A 22,284-nucleotide genomic window follows, 5' to 3' on the forward strand; every position below is an offset into this window, starting at 1 on the left:
AAAGTTATAATATAGAACAAACAGGTAAAGGGGTAAATGGGCCAAAAAAAGGCATAACATTACATATTGAACAAAAGTAAGTTTTAATTGTACAAAATGTCTCTCGCATGTTGCAATAGCCCGAATTTGTAGGGAACACTGGGGAATTTGAGTTGAAAAAAAAAAGTTTACACAAAATGTTTTACTACTTTCAGTTCTTCAAAATTTCTGAACTGTATCTTTTGAAAAACAAAGAAGAGAAGCCATAAATAAAACCAAGTCATTGAAAGAATATCCATAAAGCTATTTCTTGGCATATGTAATCTTCATGGCATGGGATGGTGTGATCTTAAATCCTTGTAAGGCATCTCTGGCAGCACCAGCCTGTCCATCATTTTCAAACTCCACAAAAGCAATGTCATGTCTCCCAGGTACCAATCGCACTTCTTTGAAACCAGGAAACCTTTAATTAAAAAGGAAGGGAGGGAGGGGGAAATGAGTAATGTATCTGATATTGATTATAAAAGAAACTGATTGCAAACAACTCCCTCCCCAGGCACACAATGATGTATCTGCCCCTGAAATACACTACTCCAAACAAAAAATGAGTGTAAAATCAGCACTGTAAAAAACTCTATCTACACACAAATATGTATATGTTTGTATACATACAGAGATACACATGTATACTAAGTTTTATCAAAGATTTGTCTCATGTTTTACACATGTGTATTAAGTTCAAGCAACAATCAAGTGACAAATCAGCAAACTAGCAAAACAGATTGATTAAAATCATGAAATTGTAATTTGTTCTATCAGGGGGTTTTCATTAGAAGCAAAGACTCATTTATTTAAAAAAACACGACAACAAAACAAACTTACTGATTAAACAGCATAGATAACATCATTTCATTAGTCTCCTCTGGCAAGTTATTTAGGAATAAAATATAATTCGGTGGGTAGTCAGGCACCTACAAAAACAAAAAATAAATTTAGGTCACAAGGAAAGGAACTAGTTGTAACCTTCCTTGTTCTTATCTTAAGCCAAAAACTTCAAAGAGTCTTAATAGCCTATAAGTGATATTAGACTTCAGAGAAGAAAATATATATCATATAAACAGGTCAGAAATTCACATTTTTACTGGTAGGAAGGGCAGCGGATTTGGTCGTACAGAAAATCCTTCTGATTTCCAAAATGTTCCTCATTAACAAAGAGGATGGAATATCTTTTTTGCAGAACAGCCAGGAGTATCACAGGACTGAAGACTGCATGGCAGAGAATAAGGTATAAGAAAACTGAAAAGATAAGGGGGACAGACAGGAGAGGGAGGTTATAAACGGCTCTGAATACCAAACAGAGCATTTTGTATTTTCTCTTGGAGGTGACTGGGAGCCACTGGAGCTTATTGGGTGTGGGTAATGACATGGTCAAACCTGTGCTTTAAGAAAATCTGCTCCCTGGTGCCGAACACGACAAATCTGATCATATTTCCACATCAGAGCCCTTCAAATGGCTACAACTATCATGCCCCCTACATATATTCACCAAAAATAATTATTAGGTTTTACTTATATGGAGAAGCCGGCAGCCTCAGATTCCATTTCCATCACTCAACAAATATGAGCGCCATGGGCATGCAAAGAACCATAGGGGATAAAGATGATGATAACTTCACACATTTAGATAATGCTTTCCATAAATCATCTCAATTGATTCTTCATATCTCTGTGAGGTAGGTAGGGCAGATATTATCCTCATTTTACAGATGATGAAATTCAAATTAAGTCATGTATCAAAGGTCACAAAACGTGTAAGTTAGTGGTGAACCAGGACTCAAACCCAGGTCTTCAGAATGTAAGTCTAGTGTACTTTCCACTATGACACATTATCTGCCCAATAACCCCTATGCATCTCAAAGATGAAAAAAGCTCAAATCACAGAAGCCCCCTGATCCCACCTCTGATGCTTACTACTGGTTTGACCCTGAGCAAATCATCCTCAGTGGGCCTCAGTTTTCTTATTTGTAAAATGAAGGGAATGTACTAAAAAACCACTAAAGTCTTTTGTAGCTTTAGATAAGAAGTGTCAAACACAGAGTGCAGCAGAACCAGATGACATTTTAATCTAAATCTAGATTATATTTTAATTTAAATTTTATTTAACAAAATATACAACAGAACAGAGATAATGTTAACATGTGGTTTTCTAAGCCAACATATAGCCCATAGAAATACATTATGTACAGTTTAGTGGCCCCCATTTCTATTTGAGTTTGATACCACTGCTCTGGACCATAGACTTATGATCCCAAGACATGACTCATGCTCTAAAGGCGCTTATAATGTAACAATCCTGACTGTGACATTGACTTGACGTGGGATGAGATAATATTAACTCTACACTTTAGTTTTCTTCCCCTTTAAAAGGAAAAGTACTCTATTTTCTTTTAGAAATGTCTTTCTTCTGGGTAACTTGCTATGTTTGAAAAACTTTTGCCAGTCATAATACAGTATCTTCTATCTTCCTAGGATTTATCTTTGGACAGTTCTTTTTTTTAAGGATTCTATAAAGAAAGGTTACCTGAGGATTTGGGGTTGAATTTCCTTGGGTGTTAGCTGAATTTGGTGTGGCCTAACAAGAGAAACATAAAACAAGGTTACAATTTCTCATCATTACAAACAGCAGGAGTTCAGATGCATACTTACTGAAGTACCATAATAGCTTCATGAAGCTATTATATTTTGCATTCCATTAAGAATATAATTTTTGATGCCAGAACCAAAATACATAGGGATAATTTCTTTTTGTTAATGAATATAAAAGTATGGTCCTGATTTTGAAAAGCCCAGTCCTGACCTTTACAAATATTACATAAAATGAAGCTTGTAAAGTTTTAAATTTTCCAACCAAAAGTTTCAATTTTATCTTCTATTAGAAGAACAACCTCGACATAAAAGAAAAGACAGACACTTCCAGAAATAGCCACCTGGATGTGACCAAGGAAAAACTGCATCCAATGAAGTTTGTTTCTAAAAACATTCAATAGTTGTTTTCAGAATGATAATCTTAAGTTTTGATGTATAACCTGCATTAAATCTCTCATTAAAGTTACTCAAAACATTCACAGAAAAGGGCCTTGACTAAAATATTTCTCTCTAACAGTAGAAAGACCAGAATTTAAGAATGCCTCAAAAAACAAAGCTGTTTAACACAGTACATTTTTTTTAAGCTAGAAGGCAAAAAAAAAAGAGGCTGAAAAAAACCTTTGTTTCAAAGTAAAATTATAATATATTTTTATATGAATTTATGTGCCTGGTCTTCTTCAGTTTTAAAAATGTCAATGATTTCCTTATATACATCATAACATAATAGGAATCATAAGAGCTTGAAACTTTAGCCACTTAGCTTGTGAGTTGGCAAAACAGATTTAAAGCCAATGAAATGAAATGTTATGTAAATAATTTTGACTGACATATTTTCATGGTCAATATCTATGCAGTTGATTAGCATACCTATTTCTGAGTCTTTTACCTGCTATGACACAAATTTTATTGAATTTTCAGAATTCCAATACTTCAACATTAACAATAAACCTTAAAAAAATGACTCTTCAAGCACACAATAATATATAAATCCTCTGAGGCAACAGTGCTAACAACAACAACAACAAAAACAAACAAACAATGAAATCTTTACATGAAAGATTATTACTCTTACAAAGTTTTTAATACATTTTTCTCAGCTTACCTGACCAGGCTTTTTGTTTGCAGCATTAGCAGTTAGCTCCAAAGATTTAGCTTTTTTCTTCTCTTTTTTCTTTTCCTTATCAGCAAAAGTGCCACGCATTTTAGAGATTACATCAGAGTCTGTTTTTGCATACTGAATTCGCTGTTTTAATTTTTAAAAGAAGATTGAGTTTGTTATTCTAAATGTCATAAATATTTCAGACTTCTTTATGAAAATAAAGCATTGCTGCTCATTTAGACACAACGTTTCTAAGAAATCTGTATCACAATTAGAAAATTTTTTCTTGCCAGATAGAAGTGTCACTGTTGTTCATCATTTAAAAGGTATATTTCAGGCTTGTATCAAATGAGGTTATAGTACAAATATACTTAAAAGTAAAAACTATAGAATAATCAATCAACCAGTATTTGTTAAGTGCCAATAAGACAATCTTGGATTATCTGCACCATTTTCCTTTACGCATAAATAGCTCCTAATGGTCTCTTTAGACAACAGAACATAGAAAATCACAAAAGGTTAGAAATGTATTTTTGCCTTAGGCCATTAGTTGACATGCACAAGTTCTGTTTGCTTTGAGACATCTTTATGGCATAAAAATACTTCACTAAAATAAAATTCATTCTCTTTTCCCCAAACTCTCTCCACTTCCTCATTACTAGAGAGGGCACCACCAACCTTCTCAAAGTCACCTAGCTCAATCACAGTATCATTTTCAATTCCTCATTAGAACTTATCCCACATATCAAATCCATTGCTAAATCTTGTTTTTATCCTCCTAGCACCTCTTCTACAAATCTCCTATTCTATATATACGGCCACAACTCTAGCTCATATGTCACAGGGACTACTCTAGGCTTCTAATTCTCCCTGTCTTAAGAGTCTACTTGCTCTAATCTGTTTCTACTCAGCAGCCAAGGTGATTTTTATAAAGCACAGGCTTAATTATCACTCAAAGAGCTTCAGTGGCTCCCTATTACCCCAAGGATCAAACATAAACTCTTCCTGGCATTAAAGCTCTTCATATTCTGGCCCCTTCCTGCTTTCCAAGACTTGTTAAACCAGTACTTCCCACCACTCTACGTTTCAGCTATACTGACCTAATTCAAGGTCTCAGAAAATGACATGCCACATGCACATTCATGTCTTTACATTGGCTGTCCCCATGCCTCTAGAATGCTGTCACCTTTCCTCTTAAGATTCCTGGTTTCTTTCAGGACTTAACTCAAATGCCACCGGCAAGAAGTCTTCCCCTTTTGGGACTACCTTTACCATTCTGTATGTATCTTCTATGTACCTATGTATTGGTATGCTGTTTTCCCTATTAAAATGGATGCTCCCTGAAGAGCAAGGATTGTTTTTTGCCTTTTTTTGTTTCCCCATTAAGCACCTAACGTTTGTGGACTGTTGACATTAACAAGATTAATCAAATCTTTAGATGCACAGAGAACACTGGTGCTTACTTGTTGTTGGGTTGTTTCAGTCATGCTCGACAATTTGTGACCCCATTTTAGAGTTTTCTTGGCAAAGATATTGGAGTGACTTTGCCATTTCCTTCTCCAGCTCCTTTTAGAGATGAGGAAAGTGAGGCAAAAGGATTAAGTGACTTGCCCAGGGTCACAAAGCTAGTAAGTGTCTGAGGCTGCATTTGAACTCACGAAGATACCCACTGCGCCATCTAACTGCCCCCAAACTTCCTACTTATTTATTTACAAATTAATGTTATTCCCATTTCAGAGTGGAAAAATTTCTAGTTAATAGCTATCTTTCTTAACGATAAATCACTACCTGCCTATTTAAAAGCAAGAATTCTATCCTGGTCTGAGAGAAGCTGACGAGAAATGTAAAGTAAAGGCAGTGCTGTGGAAATGGAGTAGAAGGCAAAGATGATGCCCCAAGTAACAGAATTTTCCTTTTTCACACCAGTGTAATATTCTTGGGGGCAGGGGGGGCAGTGCCTGACAGCCTATGGATTGGTTAGGAAGGACTTAGGAAGAGTCTGAGACAGACTGTCACTAAACTTTATCATTAGAAATTCTCTTAGGCTACAATCTGAATCTGTGTCCTCAAATAACTTTTAATGTAAGAGTTTTCTATGTATTTATACTTCATCCTCCCCAAGTATCTAATAACAGCTAACATTTATATAGTGCATACTATGTGCCAGGCACTGTGCTAATAAGTACTGTACAAATATGATCACATTTGATTCTCACAACAACAATGGGAGGTAGGTGTATTATTCCTATTTTACAGACAGGGAAACTGAGGCACACGGAGTAAGTGACTTACTTGTCCAGGGTCACATAGATACTGTCTGAGGCCTCATTTGAACTCTGAACTTCCTAACTCCAAGCCTGTTGTTCTCTCTATTACACCACTAGATACCCTCAAAGCTTAAACTTCTTAATATCTATCCCTATTTCCAAAACACAGTGTGATTAAGTATTCTAGGAACTATTATCTTATTTGGATGTTTATATGAAAAGAATGTAACACAGATAAACTGGCCTACTGTTCTTCCTCATATAAAATTGTTGATTGATATTGAGAATCATAAAATATTAGAGCTGGAAGGAATCTCACATCATTTAGCTCCATCTTCATTTTACAAATTAATAAAATGAGGTGTAGAAACTCACCCAATGAAGCTGGTTAGGATCAGAGCCATGCCTAGAACCCATGTCTCCTATTCTACAAAAGGCTTGGGTGGTGAGAGGTGGTTGGGATAAGTGACATACATAAAATTTGACCTGGGGATATTTAGCCCAGAGAAGTGAGGCAGGATAATGGAGGGGTGTACCAAAGAGATAGGATAACTGTCTTCAAGAATTTAAAGGCATGTCACGTGGAAGAAAGTATACTTATTTTCCCTGGCCTTAGCAGGCAGTTAGGAATAACGGGCAGGGGCAGAAGTTGCTAACAGGCAGGACAAACAACTTAACAATGAGAGATTTTAAAAGAGTAGAATGAGTTGCTTCAGGGGGCAGTGCTCTACCCCTCACCAAAGAGAAAAACAAGGCTAGAAGATGCCCGCTGGATACGTGCAAGAAATTTCTGTACACATATAGTTTGGATTGGATGGCTTCTGAGACCCCTCTTCATTCTGAGATTCTGGGGTAAGCATAATGCAGGCCAGGTAGTTAGGTATGAAGGAGAGAAAGCAAAAAACCTAAAAAACCCTGGGAAAATTTGAAAAAAGGAGATCTGGTCAACCAGAGATGGCCAGAAGCTCCCCGCTGGGCAATAGTGAAAAAACAGCTTTCAAATCTGACATTCACATTAACAAGTAGCACAAAGAATGTACTTATTCACTCAATTTCCAGGAAACCCACAAATGGGATGGTTTTGGCAAGAATGAACTGGAATCATCATCCATTCTGTCAGTCATAGAACAGACTTAGAGCTGGGCTATTTGGAGTCTTGTAGGTCATTTAAGTCCAACCCTGTCATTTTATAGACTAGAAAAAACAGAGAGGAATGGAAGAGGTTCAGTGCCTTGACCAAGGTTACTCAGGCATCCAGTGTCAGAACTGGTATGTGAACTCTGACCCTCTGCCACCAGAGTCAGTACACCTGCTTTACCCTGCTTGCTTTTACTTGCCTGCATACCCCATCTGTTGACTAATCTAAGCATCTCCCTCAACGTGATCTCTCCAACCCACCCCCTTCTTTCTATTCCCACACATACCACCTTCCCCAGGGTCTCATCCCCTTCTGCCCAGATGATTGCAATAGTCTCCTCCTCAATCTTCCTGCCCCCTTCTGTCTTTTCCAAGACTGCATATCTGGCCATTGTCATCTCCTCCCCTCCTCAAACTCCAGTGGCTCCTCCCTATATAAGCTCTTCTGGTTTCCTCCTATCTGATAATCACTGCCTTCCATGCACTCTATGGTCCAGTCATTCTGGTCTCCTTGTTATTCCCCACCAGCCATGAGGTTCCCTCTCCCTTCTTTATGCCTCTGCAATTGCTCACCCCTATGTCCAGAATCCTCCTTTTAAACCTCCACCTCTCAGAACCCACAATTCCTTCAAAATTCAGCTTACATACTACCTCTTCTAGGCTTTTCTCTGTGCCCAAGCTGCTAGAGCTTTTCCTCTAAGATTACCTTGAATCTACTCCGTACATAGCTCATATTTACCAAATGACACATCACTGTGTGTTTTCCATTAGAACATCAGCTTCTAGAGAACAAAAAATGTAGTCACTTTGTCTTTGTATTCTCAGGGCTTAGCAGAGCCTGGCACACAGTAGCACTTAATAAATGCTTGTTGACAGATTTTATTCAAACTAAAGACACTTGCTTCCTCAAGCTAAACCACTACCATCCCTGATCCCGGGGCTCCTAAGCACAGGGACAGGGATTCCCTTTGAGGACAGCCCTACAGTTCTGGCAAGTTACCTATCATCTCTAGGCCTCAGCTCCTCCTCTGCCAAATGAGGTTTGTTTAGATATGAGGTTCCACAAACACGTTTTTAAAATATTTTGATAATTTTAATTTAATATAAGTGGTTTCTTTTGTAATCCTATATTTTGCTTTATGCATTTAAAGGGAGCTAAGAGGCTTCACCAAACAGCCAAAGGTATCCATGATACAAAAAAGATTAAGAATCCCTGGAACAGGTGATCTTCAATTAAAAATCTTATGATCCTATGGTTATCTCACCTACAGAGAACTCATTAGCAAGTCACTATCTAAACTGTACTCGATGACTCTGACTTACAGATACAAGAGCCCAGTGGGACGGTTCTCACAATTCTACTCTATCACAAATTCTATTAGAATAGGAGACAGTGGACATTATCTCATTCTTTTTGAAAAGGACTTATTTATCTAGTTGTAAAATTGCTTTATATAACTTATTAATCTCTGCTCTTAAAGCAACCTGAAGAGCTCAATTATTTCCCCTATTTACTCAACTAAACTCATTTGAGAAAAAACAATAGCTATTAGTGACTATTTTCTTCAGGGTAAATTAAATCACAAACTAGTTTCCAAAACCATGTCTCAAGAATAAAAGTTTCAATCTCAAATAAATATAATCTCAAGCATATGTAAATCTATAATACTAATTTTAAGATTACAAAATAGTAAATTTATCTAGAGCTGAAATCTTAGAGACCGGTCATCTAGTTCTGTAATCTCATTCTGAAGATGAGCAATTGAAGCAAAGAAGAAAAGTGACTTGCCCAATCATACAGCTATTACATGTGTCCAGAGGTGGCACTCATTCCCAGGTCTACCTGAATCCAGGTCTAGCATTTTTATCTGGTACATTATGCTACTTCTTCATAGAGAAAAATGAAAAAATAAAAAGTAGGAGACTGGCTTAAAAAACTTACCATTGGTTTACCATAAAATGGAAAGCCTTGTAACTGTCTCAAAGCATTTGTAGATGAGCCAAGTTCTTTAAATATAACAAAAGCTTGCCCTCTCATCTTCATAGTCTTTAAAGCCACAATATCCACTACATGACCAAACTGAGAAAAGAGTGCATACAATGATCTCTTCAGTTCTATGCAAAATTAGAAGAGAAACAAGTTAACTATAAATGAAAAAAGTCTGCTGCAAAAAGCTAACAACATTACACACTCCTTGTGTTACCCCCATACTCCATTCCAGGCAAAAGAAGAATTTAAGCTATGAAGGTTTAATTTTGCTTCAGAGCTTTTGCTCATTTTTTGGCTACACTACCAATAAGACTCTCCCACTGAGAAAAGAGCAATTATAATCGACTAAACAGTATAAAGATTTTGTAAGTTAGAATAAATTCAGTCTCTCCACTTATAAGCTTCAAATAGCAACGGCAGGAGGCAAGCTGTCCTTGAAATTCAATCTGAAGTCAGTTCCAAATCCTTGAAATTAGATTTGATGTACCTCCTGCCTCTCTTTGCAGAGGGGGGTTCTATAGGTGCAGAATAATCCATATATTCTCATGTATGACTGCAGTGTTGTTTGGTTTTACTGAACTGTTATTTTCCCCCTTTTTCTTTTATCATCTTTGTTACATATGATGGTTCACTGGATAGGTGAGATGTATTCATAAACACAAGTAATATAAAGTAGACAAATGTCTAAACTAACATTTCAAGCGTAAGAATAAGCAATTGGGATGGAGGAAGGAGGGGAAAGTTCAAAGAAACCTTCTGTAGCAGTTGGTGTCTACATACAAGATCAGTGCTATTTAAAATATATGATTATACACAAAAAGTTTGAGAGAACATAGCTAATTTTGCTCATACTAAAATATTCATTAAAGAGTAACAAGAAAAAACATAAAGAGTACAATTAAATTTGGCTAACAAATTCTAAGACAGAAAATAAACACTTTTTGAAATGAGGTCATTTTACTTGGTAAGTATTGAAAGAATAAAAATTTATTCAAAGTAGAGTTTATATTCTGTAGTCAATTTCACTACGAACCAACCAAAGATACACAACTTAAAGCTACCAGCCAAACAGATACACAAAAACGTACCTTCTTTTTTGATTTTATCATTCATATTGTTGATATAAATTGTATGATTTGGTCTGATATCCATGTTTTGGATTAAATTTCAGAGAAGCCTAGAAAGAAAAAAAATTCATTTTTAAAAATTCTGTTATCGCCTGTTTTAAGTGTTGAAACATTTGTCTCTACTTCTAATGCATTTTATCTCAGTTGATTTTGCTAAATCAATGAAATCAACCAGCATTTACTAAGTAAGCTCCTATTATAAAGGAGGCAACTATGCTAGGTTTTGGGGTTGGCTAGTTGTTGTCCTTCATTCTTGAGGACCAAAATGACATCATGATGTTAGTATTACTGTGGCTGATCAGACCAATAAGAATTTGGAATGCTCTACTACAGGCCTGCACAAACAGGACACTTGGGGTGGATTCTCTAAATTTGCACATCTTGCATTTCTTTTGGGCTGCTTCAATTCTGCTTTGCTCATATAGCACAAGGCCTTCTTTGATGCCAACATGCCACGCTCAGCGATCCTCTGCCAGGACTGCTCATCTCCCACAATCAATTCCAAAGTTCTTCAGACATACCTTACAGACTGAAGCTAAAAGTGGAAGAATCCTCCACCTTTAGGAGCTTACTCAAGTAAAGTAAGTCATTTCCTCCCATGCCTTGAATCTCTGAATTCAAAACTCAGGGCAGAGATCATTTATTTTTTTTCTGATCATTCTTTCCCCACCCAAAGGAGGATTCCTCCTACCTCCAAATACACATGACTGGGTACCAAGTGAGTGTGCACTCACTAAATGACTTCGAACTAGACACCCTCCTCTATGTCTCACAGCTCAGGCCCCTGGTCCCCAGGTGACTCCAGCTGCAGACACACTGGCTGTCCTCCATGCCTGAATTCCTTACCTCTTCATCTCTCCTAACCTCTCATAATTCCAGTGCCTTCCCTCTGTTAATTATTTCCTGTACATAGCCTGCAATGTACAAATTTGTTTGCAGTTGTTTCCTGTTAGACTGTAAGCTCCTTGAGGCGAGGGGCTGCCTTTAGTCTTTTTTTGTATCCCCAAGTTTGTATCACCAGCCTGGCATACAGTAAGCACTACATAAACATTAGCTACTATCATTATTACTAATTCTAGTACCTTCTCTGTTATTTACAATTTATCCTTGCTTTGTATATATTTGTTTACATGTCCCGTCTCCCCCACTACATTGTTAGCTCTTGAAAGCAAGAACTCTTCCCTTATCTTCTGCCTCTTTTTGCATCCCTGGCATTTAGCACACTGCCTGGCACATAGTAGGTGCTTAATGTTTACTGGTTAAATGATGGTCTCTGGCTTCCCTAAAGTCCCAGCTTAAATCTCATCTTCTACAGGAAGCCTTTCCTGATGACCCTTAATTCCAGCGCTTAGCACAGTGCCTGACACATACTAGGCGCGTAATAGATGTTTACTGATCGATCGTGCCTCCCACCTGTTGATCATTTCCGATTTATCCTGTCTACAGCTATTTTGCACAGAAGTGGTTTGCACGCCGAATACACCACTAGACGCCGGTCAGGGACTGTCTTCCGCCTCTTTTTGTATCTCCAGGGCTTACTCTGCAACCCCGGCACACAGGAGATACTTAATGCTTACGGGCAGCCTGACTACACTGAGGGCGTCCGGAGTGAGGAGGCTCCCGGATGGGCTCACGAGAACTGGAGTCCTCCGCCTCGTTGGAAGCCTCGGCCCCGGCTGCCTCCCCCTCCCCACCCCCACCCCCCTGTCCGCAGAGCCCACGGGCTTTCCCCTCCTCCGACCCCACGCAGGCGAGGCCGGGCCAGGAGGGAGAGGGTGAGGACAGCCCTGGGGTCGTCCCCCAGGGAAGCAGCCACAGTCCCCGAGAGTGAGAGAGAAAAGAAGGGGCGTCTCCGTCACCGGAGGCCCAGTTCCTACCTAGAAGGCTTCAGTTGCCTCTCGCAATGCTCACTCCGCGCCGAAACACCGGAAGAGAAATGAGAACAGCCGGAAATGGAGTACAGGGGCAGACGGGCAACTCAATCGAACGCCGAGCGCCGGCGCAGGGCTTGCGGAGATGTCGAGCGCCGAGTGTGTCGATTGCGCGAGGGGCGTGGTCTTTGGGCTTACTCTGCCCAGGCGCAGGCGCTCATTGTCGAGGTGGGATGGTAGGAGAGGGTATTGGAGAGTGTTCAGAGCGCAGGCAGCGAAAAAGGGAGCCCTGGGTAGAGAGGACATGAGGCCGCGTAGTGGCTCTCAGTGGATAGAGTGCCCGGTCTGGAGTCAGAGAGACTTCTCCTCGAGTTCAAATCTGGCCTCAGACACTAGCTATGTACCCCTGGACAAATCACTTAACTCTGTTTGCCTCAGTTTCCTCATCTGTAAAATGAGCTGGAGAAGGAAATGGCAAAATCACTTCAGGGTCTCTGCCAAGAAAACCCCAAATGGGGTCGCAGAGAGTCTGACTGGACTGAAAAAACAACTAAAAAGAGAGAATGGCAGGCTCTTTGACCTAGAAACTAGACCTCCGCAGGCAGTGTTGTTACTTGCTCCCCTCCGGAGCTCTGGCCTTTTTAGGGATTCAGATTCTCCCCATCCTTCAAGGCTCTGCTCAAGCCCATCTCTGCCCCAAAGAACTTCCTGCGCTCCTAGTGCCTTTCCTCGGAGATCACCTCCCACGTGCCCTGTGTTTGTCTTGTGTGCACAACATTGTTTGCACTTTGGAGCCTTCCCCCCCACCCCAACCATTAGTTAGACTGGGAGCTTCTTGAAGGCAGGAACCTTGTATTTGTCTCTCTTCATCTCCCTGGCAAATAGCAAAGTGCCTGGCCTATAGGAAGCCCTTAATAAATGCCTATTCTGTGAGCTCTAGTTGTTTGCTCATTGTCTCTCCCATTAGAATGTAAGCTTCTTGATAGCAAAGATAAACTTTTACTTTTTTAGTAGCCCCAGTACATAGTAGGCACTTAAAAAATGTTTACTGACTGATTGACTGGTACCCTTGATTTGCCAGTCAAGGCAATGAATAAGTGAAAAGGGCTGCTGGAGGAGGTAGTGGTTTCCCCATAAGAGAGGTCTTCAAACAGACTGGAAAACCACTTGTTTGATAAGTTGATAATGAGGTTTCACTCTGGGCTATGAGTTGGTCTAAACCCTAGACCATAAGGGTTCAGGAGGTCCCTGTGTCTTATTCCAATACTTTTCAAACTTGAAATTCTGTGAGTCTGATACAAGATCTATCTGGATTACCCAGTTCTCTTTAATAACTAGATGGCATTAGGAGTGTATACCTAGCCCCTGGTTTGGGGCCATATTTATTTCCCTACATATTATTTCCCATATGTTTCCCTCCAAGTAATATCATCAGACTGAATGCATGAGTCTCCTGTTTCCTTCTTAGAGAAGTCTGAACCGTTGGGTACCCCTGAGTTTGGAGGACTTCAGGATCCTGTGAAGAAATGGGACCTATCTGAAAGGGGCTAATTATCTGAATTGTTTATGAGTTATTGTGATTCCTATTCCTGTTTCCCTCAGTATTTATGGACTAACCTGAGTCTTTTATGTGTTTTATGAATTATTGTGAATGCCTTTCAGTACTTTGCATTTTCTGTGTTTTCTGTATTCAGTATTATCAATCAATAAACATTTATTAAGTGCCTACTGTGTGGCAAGCACTGTGCTAAACACTGAGGATACAAAAGAGGCAAAAGACATTCACTGCCCTCAAAGAGCTTACAATCTAATAGGGGAGGCAACATGCAAACAAATACATACAAATCAAGCTACATACAGGATAAATAGGAAATGGTAGAGAGAAGGTACTTGAAGAGGGAAAGACTGGATTTTAGTTGGGACTTAAAGGAAGTATAGGTTCATTCACAGTTTAGGAAGATCATGGATAGAGTCAACTAGGTAGTTCAATGGGTAAGATACTAGACTTGAGTCAGGAAGACCTGAGCTTGAGTCCTGCCTCAGACATTTGCCACCTGGGAAACAGCAATGGGTAAAATGTTGGCCTTGAAACTGAAAAGTCCTGAGTTCCAGTGCGATGCAATGTATCTAACCTCTCTCAGACTCAGTGGAGACAATAATAGCAATAATAGCACTTAAAGCTCTATATAAAAGTTAGCTGTTATTATTGTACATGGTCTAGGGGATCTTTTCCACTCACATTTATGATTACCTAGACAAGAATTATATTGAGACTTTGGGGCAGAAAAGACCAATATAAGCCAAAGAGTCAGTGATATTTCTTGAATAGGCCCAAGATTGGCCTCAATCTGTGTAAACCTAGAACTTGGGGATTCTGGGTCACATGTCTGATTCTGAGACACTCACTGATAGCCCCCTGAACCTCTTCACCAAAATAAACACCCAGTGTGAAGTCTCAAATGCAGCCTAGCAGTTATACACTCCCCCAAGTGCAAGAGGGAACTTTGGAAAACTGCCAAGCTTTCTATGGTTCTCAGAGAGCAACCTTCTTTTCCTCTTCCTGGCTCCCCCTGTTAGTCTAATGGGTGGGGCAGCAGAAGTGCTCTGTCTGGAAGAAAAGGATGTAAGCTCTACTCCCAGCTCTGCCACTTACTTCCTTTTCAACTTCGGCAAATCATTTTAATCTATCAGGTCTCAGATCCTTATCAGTAAAATAAATGGGTAAGACTAGATGATCTCTAAAATCCCCCTAGCTCCAAATCTTTTATTCTATGAGCCTGTGACCCCAGTAGGAAACCTCAATTCCCTCCTGGAACCTGTCATATATTTCAACAAAATCCTTAATTATGTGAACATGGGAAAATATAATCTGGGGCTCAAGTCTGGTGTATTTACACAAGCCAGTCAGTCAAGAAGCATTGATTACTTACTTATTATATGTTATTATTTATATGTTATTATATGTATTATTTATTATATATTATTACTTATATATTTATATAATAATATATCACTATAATATAATGCTATAATTACTATATTATTATATTCCTAAAACCTGGAGATATAAAGAAAGGCAAATACATGATCCCTGTCCACAAGAAACACATATTCTAATGGGGGAATAATAGCTAGCACTTAGATCGAGTTTTGAAATTGGCAAAGTACTTTACAAACCTCCCTCCCCACTGAAGCTCCTCCATACTTTGGACTCAACCAATGATTCCTCTCTACCTCCAATTTGGGTACTGTTTAGATCCTGACAGCTTATGGAGTAAAGAAATGGAGTTAAGGCCAATGACTACATGCCATTTCCTTCCTTTTCTTATCTCTCTACCCTTGAACTCTCGATAATTACTTCTAGCACCAACCCATCCCTTTTGCTGCTACAGTCTTGTTCTTCTTCCTCCTACATTCTCCAGCTTTTTGGCTCTTTCCAAAAAGAGTGTACATCTTCTTGACTTTATGGGTGAAGTTCTCAGTTCATCAAGTGAAGCATAGCTATAACCCCTGTTACACTTCAAATTGGATACACTGATGTTCATAGGATCTCAAGATTTAGGACTAAAAGGGATGTTAGAGATGATAGAAACTAACTGTCTTATTTTACAGGTGAAGAAACTGAGTCCCATAGGGAAGTGGCCTAATGCTAGGGCTGCCTCCAAACCTTCCCACATTGGTGATGAGTCAAGTTTTACATTTGGGTTCAAAGAGTCAGCTTCACAAGTATAAAATGGTGGAAGCCTGGCCACATAGCAGTTCACCTGAAAAAAATCTGGGAATTTTAGTAGACGGCAAACTCAAGATGATTCAGCAATGTGATATAGGAGCCACGTAACATAATATCATCTTCAGCTACGTGAAGAGAGGCATAATGTCTAGGACTAGGGAAGTGATGATCCTATTCTCCTCTGCCCTGGTCAAACCACATATGCGTTCAATTATGGGTGCCACATTTTAGGAAGGACATTGATAAAGTGGAGAACATCCAGAGGGGAAACAAATAGAGTGGTAAAGATCCTTGAAATCATGGCACATGCACATTAGCTCAAGAAACTAGGACCACCTAGTTCAAAGAAGAGAAAATACTAAGGAGACATGATAGCAGCCATTAAGTATTTGAAAGGCTGTCATGGGGAAGATAGATTAGACTTTTCCAGTTTGGCATCAGAGAGCAGAATTAGAAACAGTGGGTGGAAGAGGCAAGGCAGATGAAGGCTTGATGTAAAGAAAAACTTCCTAATTAAAGCCATATAAAAGTGAAATAGGCTACCTCTGGAAGTAGTGAGTTCCCCTTCTCTGGAGGTCTTCAAGCAACAGCTAGATGCTCATTCATTGGTTATTTTGTAGAAGAGATGCTTGTTTAGGTATGAGTTGGACTGAATGGAATCCAGAGACCCTCCTATCTCTGATGTCTGCTCTTTAAACAGGACCATGCTTTAACCTATCATCAACCAAATTATTTTCAATATGTCTCTCTCCAGGTTTATATATCCCATGTAAATTTCTCAGTTTAATCAGGTCCAACTGTTTGCACCTATTTATGATTTTCACAGGGCAGAAGGAGCCAGAACCTGTGTACTGTGTGGGGGGAAAATCTGAGTCAGTAAGAAGGATGAACTATGTGCCAATTTAGTTCTTAGGGTTCATCTTTAGTCAGCTTGGGGAGCTCCCATATTCCACCAGCAATAGCCCATGTCAGTAAAATCACAGAGCTAGTCTCTATCCCTAGGTCCAATGCAACACAGTTCTAATCTTCTGCAAAGAAATCTATTACCTCAACATAGAAGCAGAAAGAAATAATGCACCACACTTATTTCAAGTGTTTCTCCTATTTAACAAAGAATCTCCCCCAGTGGGGATTGCATTGGTGGTTTTGCTATATAAAAAGTAATAAATAGATCTAGGCCCATACTGGGCCCTTGTCCATCACCTAATTTTACTTCCTTTTTTTTTTTTAAGGCAACTGGGGTTAAGTAATTTGCCCAGGGTCATGCAGCTGTTAAGTGTCAAGTGTTTGGTCTGAGGCCGGATTTGAACTCAGATCCTCTTGACTTCAGGGTCGGTGCTCTATCTACTATACCACCTAGCTGCCCCCCTAATCTTACTTTCACAGGCTGAAGTTTGTATGTCAATCCCACCTTGAAAAATGAAGGGGGTCCTGGTGCCACACAAGGCAATAACCCCCCCCCCCAGAAAAGTAGCACAGTAAATTAGTTTTGTTGTTATTCAATCACTTAGTTGCATGACCCAATGAACCACAGCATGCCAGGCCTTTCTGTCTTCTGCTATTGTCCATGGGGTTTTCTTGGCAAAGATACTTGGAGTGTTTTGCTATTACTTTATCCTGTGGATCACCTTTTGTCAGAACTCTCCACTATGACTTGTCCATCTTGGGTAACCCTGCATGGCATAGCTCATAGTTTCATTAAGCTATGCAAGCCTCTCCACCATGACAAGGAAGTGATCCAGGAGGAGAAACTGGTTTAGAGTACTGTTCTGGTTTCAATTGCTAGCATCTTCTAAATAGTATTAACCAAATTCATCCTGTAAAAGCTGTCTCTACCCCTACCCTAGGGGAAATGCTGGACGACCATTTGATAGGTTCTAGGAGGAGAATCTTATAGCCTTACAAGTGGCCTCTGAAGTCTCTTCTAAATTTTGGCTTCTTTGATTTCATTTAAGAAGTTATGATTCACCTTCCCTTGACAGGTTGTTTGTTTGTTTGTTTTTATTGAGCCAAAACTAGAGCCAGCATTATTATACCAAGCTTCATGTAGTTGATCATGATGAAGCTTGCTTCTTTTGGGGGTGATAAAAATATTACTACAAACAGTTGGGAATGAAACTCTGCTATGGAGCTTGAATTATAAGGAAGAGAATTGATGAAGATCTTTGTGACTCCCAGACCCACATACATTTTCTGGCTTATCTGCACTTGCTTTATTGGCCTTATTAAATATTTCCAGTATCTTGCTGTGGTAGTCTGGAGGAAGGGTAATGTTTAAAAGGGGAATGCATCATAAAGCAGAAGTGGATAAATATTTTGGTTTATTTATATAACGTAAAGCAACAAAATGTACAACATGCAGTTTGTTTATGCCTCCTTCCCCCCAAGTAGCGATTACAATTAGAAATTTATGTACAGTGAAATTATTTTTTACAACAAACATTAAACAAATCAAAGCATGATTGTTGGGCACCAAATCACCATATAAAACAAAGTTTTATCTTTTCATGAATTGTTGGAATTACATTGGCTAAAAACTCAATAAAACCTAGAAAAAACTTTGAAAGCAAAAATGCTGCAATTGTTTCCATCCATTTCACTAAGATCTATCTGTTTTTCTCTTTGTGGTTAAATGCTTAGAAGAAGAAAAAAGAAGTAAAAACAGATTTTTGCCTCTGGTGTGTGAAGTATATACAATCCTGGCCCAACCTTCACATACACTAGGAGGATACACCTCTTCAAGAAAGATATAGTCTGAGACAGACTGGAATAATCTGTGTGTTCCATTAAGGTAGGCAGCAATATTGTCTGGTTTAGGGAAACTGATTGCTTATCTAAAGCAGTGTGAAAGGTGTGAAAAGAACTGAAATTGGGATTGTTCGATGGTGTCATGTGGTTTAGATTAAGTGTTCTGTATTATATTGCTTGTCTGCTACTGAAGTCCGCCAAAGTAACATCATAGAAATACCATCCCCTCAGGAGACTCAGAAAAATAAGATGCTAATCTCTTGAGAGAATCTAGGGAGCAAAATATCATGGAGAAAATTGATGGCTACAGCAGTCTTTGCTCTTCCTGGGAGAACTCACTTACAGGTTCTTTTGGACCTTGAGCCCTGGACTGATGTGAATGGACAAAGAACAAAGTGATTTTTCTGATGACCTATTATGGTATCTGATCATTGCTATGAAGATCAATACTCTGACTCTCTAATGGGTTGCTTTTTATGTTTTGAGCACTGTACTATTCTAAATAATCCCAGAAAATGAATGTTCCTTAAATAAAGAGATTGTAAATAAGTTTAGATGAGGTTAACCAGATTAGCAAAATGAAGAAGGTACAAATATTGCCAAAAATGGCAATTTCAAGGGCACAGGGCAAAAAACTTCAAAGGCTTGGTAATCTATAAAAATTATATAGTCGGTTAGATCTTAACAGTGCAGTATAGGAGACAGAGTACTGGATCAGAAGATGTAGGTTAAAATCCAAGCTCTCGTTGTGCTCCCTATGTGACATTGGTCCCCATATGTAAAATGAGAGTTAGACTCCATGAACCATAAGCTCCTATCTATGCTAAATCTATGACCCCATGATCCAATGGAAGCCCACAAAATCACATGAAATCTAAGAGTTAGAAAGGCTCTCAAAACCCCCTTATTCTAACATATCCTCAAACAAGAATTCACTTTACAACATTCCTAACGAGTGGTCCTTCAGTCTCTGAACTCCTTCAATAAAAGAGAACCACTGCTTCCTAAAGCAGCTCATTCCACTTTGGGCTAAACTCTACTTGCAGGAAATTTTTTTCTTGTAGGAAGCCTAAATCTGCCTCTATGAAATGCTAGCCTCTGAGTCTAGTGTTCCCTTCTAAGGCCAAGCAGAAACCTAATCTCTCTTCTCTATGACACCCTTCAAATGTTTGAATGCAACTCTCTTTTCCCCTCTCAATCTTTTCTTTTTTACAGGCATTTCTAGGAGCTTCAACTGATCTTTCTATGGCATATTCTCCTATCCTCTCACCATTCGAATTGCTCTCTTCTGGATGAGCACCCGCTTCTCTTTTCCAATGGTGGTATCCAAGTTTCAGAGGAAACTGGGAAGACCAGTATGAACTGATATGAAGCCAAGTGAGCAGAACTGAGAGAACAATGGCAACAATATTATAAGGGAAATTAACTTCGAAAGACTTTGGAATCTAAGCTATCTGCTGTGCTCCTACCATGAGGAACCCTGATGAGGTCAGAAAATTTTTATGAAGACCTGGAGACCCTTATCATCAGTGTGCCAGAGGACAAGCTTATAATTCTGGGTAACTTTAATGCTAGAGTATACACAGACTACCAGACATGGCATAGAGTCCTTAGGAGGAATAGAGTTAGAAACAATAACGGCAATGGTCCCTTACTACTGAAGACTTGTGCATCTCATGACCTTCTCATCCCCAATACTGTCTTCCATTTACCTAAATGCAATAAAACTTGATAGATGCATCTTCGAGGCAATCATTGTTATTTAATAGACTAAGTCATTATAAGGAGAAAAGACAAGACAGGATGTGAGAGTGACAAAGGCAATGTGCAGCACGGAGTGCTGGACTGATCATAGCCTTATCTTCTCCATGCTAAATATTTGCATTCGACAAAAGCAGCTGTCCCAAGGTAAGACAACTACCAGAAGACTTCATGTCAACAGATTAGAACGTCCCTAAGCAAGAACAGTTGGTTGCTAACTTGGAAGGAAATTGACCCAACACACAGTTGACAACAGTGGAGCAGAAAAGGAGTGGGCACCTTTCAGAGATTCGGTGTACAGCACTATGTTTACTCATCTGGGTCAGAACACTTGCAACCATCAAGACTGGTTTGACAAAAATGATGGGGAAATCCAGAAACTGCTAAACTCCACAGGGTTTACCAGCAGGATAGTCCCTCCATCTCTGTACACCAAATCTCTCAAAGCTGCCCACTATGTCAATTTCATGATGGCATGCTTGCCTGAGTTCTGGATAACGGACGATGCTCTTGCTCTTATCCAGTCACCACTGGAGTGAAACAAGGCTGTGTGCTTGCTCCCATGGTTTTTAGCATGATATTTTCAACAATGTTGCCAGACACCTTCAATGAGGATGAACACAGCATCAAAGTCAGCTACCACACTGATGGCAAATTATTTAACTTGAAAAAGGCTACAAGCCACAACTAAAGTGGAGGGGGAGCTGGCATGTGCTTTTTTTGTTCACAGATGATTGTATGCTCAATGCAATTGCTGAAGCTGAGATGCAGCAAAGTATGGATCGATTCTCCGCTGCTTGTGCTAATTTTGGCCCAACAATTAATACCAAGGAAACACAGGTACTCCATCAGCCAGCATCAAACCATCCATATGTGGAGCCATTGATTACAGCAAATAGAGAATTTTTGAATACGGTGGATAAGTTCACTTACCTTGACAGTATACTTTCCAGGGATGTATGCATAGGCAATGAAGTTGCCACACACATTGCTATAGCTAGCTCAGTGTTTAGGAAGCTCCAAAGGAAAGTGTGGGAGAGAAGAGGTATTGGACTGCCTACCAAACTGAAGGTCTGCAGAGCTGTTTTGCTGACTCATTGTTGTATGCCAGCGAAACCTGGACAGTCTACCAGCGTCATGCTAGGAAACTGAATTGCTTCCATTTGAATTATCTTAGGAAGATTCTGAAGATCACCTGGCAGGATAAGATACCAGACACTGAGGTCCTTTCTCAAACTAAACTGCCAAGCATTCAAACTCTACTGCAGAGATTGCAACTCCTATGGGCTGACCACATCGTTTGAATGCCAAACTTATGCTTGCCTAAAAGACTATTTTATGGAGAAGTCACACAAAGCAAGTGCTCACCTGGTAGTCAGAAGAAGTGTTACAAAGACACTTTCAAGGTCTCTCTGAAAAACTTTGTAACTGATGGCACAACCTCAGAGACACTGGCACAGACTGCCCAGCATGGTGTGCCCTCATCAAAGAAGGTGCTGTGCTCTATGAGCAAAACAGAATTGAAATAGCTCAAAAGAAATGTGAGATGTGCAAATTAAGAGAATCCACCCCAGATTTTCACATGGCCTATTTGTGCCTGATTCGTGATAGAGCATTCTGAACTTGTATTAGTCTGATCAGCCACAGTAACTTGACTCCAACATAGTGATGTCATTTTTGTCCTCTTCAAGAACAGATAAACAACTTGTGAAATTGATTTTTTTAAAACCCATGTAGAACTTTACATTTGGTCCTATTCAAGAGATTGCTGGCGTTAGTTCAAGCCAGTTCTAACTTGTTTGGTCAAGCCTATTGTTAAATTTTCAGTGTGAGCACTTAAACCTCAGAAATTAGCAAATACTATAAACCAGGGCTTGATTTATTACTTTTTTGACTGTCTAGACTTAAGAAAGTAATGGAGAAGTATTA

General features: G+C 39.4%; 1 protein-coding gene across 3 annotated transcripts; it reads right to left on the reverse strand.

Moving 5' to 3' along the window:
* Window positions 1-64: 64 nt before the first annotated feature.
* SNRPB2 (small nuclear ribonucleoprotein polypeptide B2) lies at window positions 65-12,229 on the reverse strand. 3 transcript variants are annotated; one of them, XM_020986374.2, is made up of 7 exons: window positions 12,123-12,229; window positions 10,207-10,295; window positions 9,071-9,243; window positions 3,728-3,868; window positions 2,561-2,611; window positions 862-950; window positions 65-442 (listed from the first exon to the last, which is right to left on the reverse strand). In XM_020986374.2, exons 2-7 carry the CDS (start codon window positions 10,268-10,270, stop codon window positions 283-285), a joined length of 678 nt encoding a protein of 225 aa, XP_020842033.1. In that variant the 5' UTR covers window positions 10,271-10,295; window positions 12,123-12,229; the 3' UTR covers window positions 65-282. The 3 variants fall into 3 exon arrangements, with proteins under 3 accessions (XP_020842033.1, XP_020842038.1, XP_078005832.1); XM_020986379.2 differs by having other exon boundaries at window positions 9,071-9,208; window positions 12,123-12,228; XM_078149706.1 differs by lacking the exons at window positions 10,207-10,295; window positions 12,123-12,229 and adding an exon at window positions 5,188-5,290 and having other exon boundaries at window positions 9,071-9,141.
* Between the last annotated feature and the right edge of the window lie 10,055 nt (window positions 12,230-22,284).

The sequence above is a fragment of the Phascolarctos cinereus genome, unplaced genomic scaffold (assembly GCF_003287225.1).
Source record: "Phascolarctos cinereus isolate Bilbo 61053 unplaced genomic scaffold, phaCin_HiC Scaffold_2;HRSCAF=192, whole genome shotgun sequence".
NCBI lineage: Eukaryota > Metazoa > Chordata > Mammalia > Diprotodontia > Phascolarctidae > Phascolarctos > Phascolarctos cinereus.